Source organism: Lycium barbarum, chromosome 3, assembly GCF_019175385.1.
Source record: "Lycium barbarum isolate Lr01 chromosome 3, ASM1917538v2, whole genome shotgun sequence".
NCBI lineage: Eukaryota > Viridiplantae > Streptophyta > Magnoliopsida > Solanales > Solanaceae > Lycium > Lycium barbarum.
Genome location: NC_083339.1, coordinates 144,148,462 through 144,154,515, shown reverse-complemented (window position 1 = coordinate 144,154,515; position 6,054 = coordinate 144,148,462). Strand labels below are relative to the sequence as shown.

Below are 6,054 nucleotides of genomic sequence, written 5' to 3'. Positions count from 1 at the left end.
CTATTGCCTATTGCTATAGGTACTAGGTAGCTGAAAGATTCTACACCTAGCTACCCACGATTTTAACTACGCGTTCATGTGGAAGAGGGATTGTTTTTAGTTTACTGCTATATAAATAGTAGGGAGGAAGACTTGGAAGTCCTACACAAAAAAGAACTGAGAAATTTTTAGAGAAGTCTTACTCATCTATATTTTGGAGTAAGTCAAGAGTGTGTAGATCTAGCGAGGAGCTCCTTTCAGTCCAACAACGAGGATCGAGGAGCGGCAAGAGCTGCCATGTCATGCATGTTGGTTAAACTTAACTAGCGTGCAATTGTTAAGAATAACCAGTTGCATGACAGGGGAGCAACTACTTCCGCTAACTTGATCCACTTATTGGACTGAAGGGAGCTCCTCCTTATATGTCATACAGTCCTAGTTAAACACCATAATTCACATATGATATCACGTACAACTCCCAAATTCCTTTGTCGTAGTTAATACGCACTATCTTTTATCTTGTATTGATTAATTGTTGTGTATATTCTGCTTGACGGCGTTAGTATTTAGAGGTATATGTATGTATTATCTCCCCAACAGTCTTAAAATCCTTTCTCACAAACCTATTTCCTCAATTTAAATATGTCTCGTATTCTTGTTAAACATGAAAGAATAACTAATTCAATTTTCTCTTATACTAGGAAGGAGAATGATTGTGGTCGCATTTCATTTCAAGACGTTGGAACCTGGAAGAGACATCAGCAATGAGTCGTGCGCTTTTGGGGAACACAAATTAATTAACCTGAGGCCAAATACTCCAACTAATTGCCACTCTAGGCCTCTTTAAGTATCTGCTCTTGCGGTCAATTTTGACACTTTCAGTTTTCCTTGTCCCAAATAAAGAGGGTGTGTTGCCCGATTACTTATTACTATTATAAATTTCTTTTGCTTTCTTCTCTAGTTTTTCAATCGTTTATGCTTCATATTTTCCCATATTTAGCCTTTGTAGTTCTTTCGGTCCACATTAATTGGGTATTAAATTAAAAAGAGAACAAGAAGAAAGAATCCATCAACTAAGGACTTGCTCTTTGTAAACCTTTGTGCTCTGCTTTATTGAAGTGCCTGTGTTGTACTCCCTCCGGATAAAAAAAAGTGTTCACTTAGCCATTTGCACACCTCTTAAAAAAATAGTAACTCCTAGACAAAAAGAGGTAATTTGATTATACTGCTCCTAATTAAATAGGTATTGAGATTTGATCACATAACACTTAATAGAGGCAAATCTGAAAAAATAAGGTTAATTCTTTCTTGATTTGATAAGTGAACACTCTTTTTAAATCAAGAACAAAAGGCTAAGCGGACACTCTTTTTGATCCGGAAGGAGTGTTACAAAAGTCCCATAGTTAGTTGGAACTGAATGGAACAACTTTCACAAAAGCATTTACTATGGGTTTGTTCTTGTGCATGTGAGGTGTTTTTGGGCCTTGTCAGTATTTCTCGAGGCATTTGCCACCGAAACATTTAGATTTTTGGATGGATTAACACATACAAATGCACATTCAAAGCCCAACTCAGTGGGTTCTGCAGAACCCAGTCTTTACTACAATTGGATGGGATAGGAAACATGTTGAGAGCTCATCGAGTTGTGATCACATTTCTTTCTGGAATATAGTATCGTTGAACCTACACGTTTGACAAAGAAACTTTGTGCTAAATCCAAAGTCACTATACAGATTTAACTAGACTAGAGGAGAAACCAGTCGACATACAAAATAGAGTTAACTACGCAATAATCTGGGTACAGTCTTCAAGTATTACCAGATTTGCATTGGACAAAAATTCGTACACTAAACCAAGAATAAGGTTTAATCAGAAAATTCAGAAGGCGGCAAACTTGTTTATAATTATTGGAAAGAAGTTCCATGAGAAACAATTAAGAACCAATTACATTAACATATTAGTGATTTGCCAAAAAACAAATGTAAGGGGAAAAAATATTGATAGTTTGATACGAGCTATTTGGGTAAAGCAAAGATTAATTAAGTATTCTTAATTGCCTACAGAGAACGCTGTCCACATATATGTTAAAAATGACAAGTCGTATTTGTTTAGTTACCTAACTCTATTAAAGGTTAGATAATGTCAGAATATTTGTGATTTGTTGCATGATACTGATGATTGATCAGAAATTTCGAAAAGAAAGTAGATTGATCAGAAAATTTGTGAAGGTCTCTAATTAACTAATAAACCAACTACCAAGAAAGTGAAAGCTAGCTAGCTATTGAAAACACACCTAAACATTATTCTAAACTTCCTAAGGTACATAAGAAACAGCTATATTCGAACCTCTCAATGGTGTATAAAATTTCTACTCCCTATATTAATCTTGCCTTCACATCACTTGGTACCTATTTAGTTTATTCAAAATATTATCTTGACTGAATGTCAGGTCATTCCTACTTCAATTAACAAGAACTCGTGTGAAGAATAGAAACAGCCCAAAGTACCAGTATGTAAATTAAAACGATTAGAAAGAGCATGAATTGGCACGAAATAAGATAAAATAAATATGGCAATAAAACCTTTAAAAGTTACTCAACTTAAAGGTGCCAAGTGTTTAGATAACATAAGATTTGTGTGGTAACGTAAGTATAAATTAGGAGTAATTGTATTTGAATTTAAAAGAGTATCAGTTTGTTATAAAAATAAAAATAAAATGAGAAAAACATAAATAGCTCGAAACAACGAAAGGGCAGTCACAACTTCAGATCTGTATATTCACTTCTCTGTATCTAACATTCACATTCCACGTGCACCTCTTTCCCGCAAAAAGAATTAACAAAAATACAAACCTACTAGGAGTAAATGTAAATAAAACTCTAATAAACTAAAAACCACCTCACAAAAACTTGGGGCTCACATAGGATTGTCTTAATCTTTAATATAAACCCCGTCAAAACAAGCTCAAGCTAATCTACAGTCCCATTATACACGTGTCCTCATCCAAGTCAATCATTTTCTTCATCAACGGCTATACAACCCCAGCGTTAAGTCCAATCCAACATCCTCACCCAGCTTTACCGGCTCGGCTTCAACAGTTTCCACCGAGCCGCCACTTTCAGCATCACCACTTTCTCCTTGTTGGCTCAGACCCGAATCTCGGCTCGGCGATTCGACAACATCGTCATCCTTATGAGACCAACTCCACATAACCCGAGCCGCATCATCAACCTCAGGCGATTGTTTCCTCACGCGCTTGAACCGGGTTCGGGTCTTAACCTTATGTAGATCCGAACCAGAATCGTTTTCCTTTGACACGTGGCGAATATCACATGCTTTGAGTGAAGGGCTTGTGGTATTTGCAGCTGAGTCGGGTGAAAGTTTAGCGATCGGCGCGCCGGTTAGAACGGCCTCAACAGCGGCTTGACAGAGTTGCCAGTTGCCAGATGTTAACAAACCAGCTGAACCGTAAATTGGATTTACAATACGTCCACATGCTTCGTACAATAAGGATCTGAAGATAGCTGCAAATAAGTAAACAAACTACGTTAACACATATAGAGAAGAATATATTCTACTGTCTCAATTTATGTGAAGAAGCTGTACTTTTAAAACTTAGGATCCCTTGGTACGTCGACTAAATCAACCCGGAAATATAGGAACCGTTTGGAATTGAACATATAATTTGAATTTCTAAAATTGTATTATTTCTTATAAAGATAAAAACTCTATAAATTGTGAATAATCATCAAAAAATTTCTAATTCTTATATTATCTTTTATCAAATGAGAATTAATAAGTTATTAGAAAAAATTTCTATTTCAAAAAAAATAGAATATCAATTGATTAAATTTTAATTTAATAAAATATAAATTGAACATGAATTATAATGTAAGTACTCTTTAATATAATCCTTCAACATGATTAGTAAAAATAACTTTAGTATAAATATATTATCAATTTATAAACCTTTTAATTTTTTATATAAATAGCTAGTAAATATATCTATCAATTTATAATTTTTTTACAAAATATAAATTTATGAGTCAAATTTTATATATAAAAATCATAATTTTAAATCTCAAATCTTGCTTTCTTGAATGATTTGAAATTTTATGAGATGAAATCGCATAATGTAGGGATTAATTTATCCCATCTCGAAAAGTGGAATAAAACAATCCAAATAATTCAAGATTAAACTTGAGATAAAATTTACATCTTACTTCATTCATGGTATAAATTTTATCATTTCTATGGTCTAAATTAAGCTTAAAATTTCAATACCTGTCTATAAATCATTTCATTAAAAGGATAAAATAGAAAAATTAAAATTAAATTATTATTAAATATAAAAAAAAATCTGAATTAACTAGAAAAGAAAGAGTGTCACTTAAATAAATTGAGACGGAGCGAGTAGTACATTTAGTAGAAAATTTTGAAAAGTATGGAAATTAATTTACCAGGACGCAAATGATTAGGGCCAGAGTTGATGAGATTAAGGAGACCAGCACGGCCGTAAAATTTAGCGAGGAAGAGGGTGGCGTTGGATTGGGCTTCAGGTGATTTGATCCATTGAAGGCAAGGTTTAATTGAGCATTTTTCATTGCAGCCTTTCCGGAGAACCCGGCAACCATTACAGCTTAAACGCATAGCTAATTATCACTCTCTGATTTTTTTTTTTTATTTTAAATATGAGAAAGTTTTACTGGTTTTTTGGAGTTGCAAGTGAAAGAGTTATATATGGAGGAGGGGTTTCCATGTGAAAGGGAGTTTATAAGGGGCGCCAGCAAGTGGTTTTTAAATAGTGGTATCCTGGGAAATTTCAAATCATTTGGCTGATTCTAGTATTTGGGAAAGCTCATTCACCTACTTCTTCATTCTCCATTTTACCCCTGCCCCTTTGTTGATCAACTATAATTTGGTGTACTAAGGAATCAGAGTTTAAGATCTCTTTCATTAATCATCAGATTTTTTTTGCAATTAGGATGCTTATATGTTATTTATCTTGTTTATGTGAATTGTGATGTTCCAAAATAGAATTGTATTCTATCTCAACCTGTTCCTGTTATATATTGCACAGAGACATCAAATATACCTACGAATGTTAATGTTGAGGGTACTTTGGTCAATTGAATGAGAAAAAACAAAGAAAGTTCTGTCACAATCTGAAGGCCTAATAAGGCGGAGAATGACATGCAAGTTGGTTCAAAACCAGGAGTTGTATCATAGTAACACGTGTAATGCCAGTCCAAAGGCCCCAGACCCATGGCGGCTCGCCACATACTCCTTCTTTTACCACATGTTCATTTCACGCGCTCCACAGTCGTTTGAATGGAAACAAGTTATCCGAGAATAAGCATTTATTCAGAGATTAATTACTCTACTCTCCCATAGAAATAAAATAACATTACAATTTTGGGATAACTAATCTCGGGATTAATTATATCATGATTTTATTCCAATTAAATATGGGATAATCTCATCACAAATATAATTTCTGAATTATTTATCCTTATCTTTTGTACCAAACGAGCCCTAACTAATTACTACTAGGTGGTTATCGTGTGTATGATTCTCTGCATTGTTCACTTGTTCGTATCATTTTTATATGCCTAAAATAAAATAAAATTTCTTTTAACTAGAGCTGGGCATAAACATCGAAAATCGAAAAACCTGACCGAACCGAATTAATTCGGTTTTCGGTTTCAGTTTTTTCGGTTTTTCGGTTCGGTTTCGATTTTTTTTATAACAAATTCGGTGTTTCGGTTCGGTGTTCAGTTCCTGGTCAACGGTTCTTCGGTATTTCGGTTTAACCGAAGTTTTGAAGATTTACTACATGCATACAATTGTTTTTGGGAAAAAAACATAAGTAGGCAATAATATTATAATATTTACATACTCTTAGCAACTAAATGTTATTAAACATTACATGGCAGGTTAAGTGTTTTATAGTAAATCAAATTGTTGTATATAAGGAAACCCTTCAGACGTGAATAACTCCAATACCTATTTGTTGTTCACAGTATAACTGCTTTTATACAATTTCATACTTCCTCCTTATTCTGCAAGATTTTT

At 33.9% G+C, this 6,054-nt stretch overlaps 1 protein-coding gene across 1 annotated transcript; it reads right to left on the bottom strand.

Annotated features, from left to right (window-relative positions):
- Positions 1 to 2,730: 2,730 nt before the first annotated feature.
- LOC132633283 (LOB domain-containing protein 41-like) lies at positions 2,731 to 4,703 on the bottom strand. Its single transcript, XM_060349589.1, has 2 exons — positions 4,440 to 4,703; positions 2,731 to 3,503 (listed from the first exon to the last, which is right to left on the bottom strand). Exons 1-2 carry the CDS (start codon positions 4,627 to 4,629, stop codon positions 3,004 to 3,006), a joined length of 690 nt encoding a protein of 229 aa, XP_060205572.1. The 5' UTR covers positions 4,630 to 4,703; the 3' UTR covers positions 2,731 to 3,003.
- Positions 4,704 to 6,054: the final 1,351 nt, after the last annotated feature.

Excerpts from the sequence above, each read along its gene's own strand:
- LOC132633283 (XM_060349589.1), bottom strand. The coding sequence starts at position 4,629 with ATGCGTTTAAGCTGTAATGGTTGCCGGGTTCTCCGGAAAGGCTGCAAT. Across the intron at positions 3,504-4,439 it reads CCCTAATCATTTGCGTCCTG|CTATCTTCAGATCCTTATTG; the intron begins GTAAATTAATTT and ends ACTTATTTGCAG.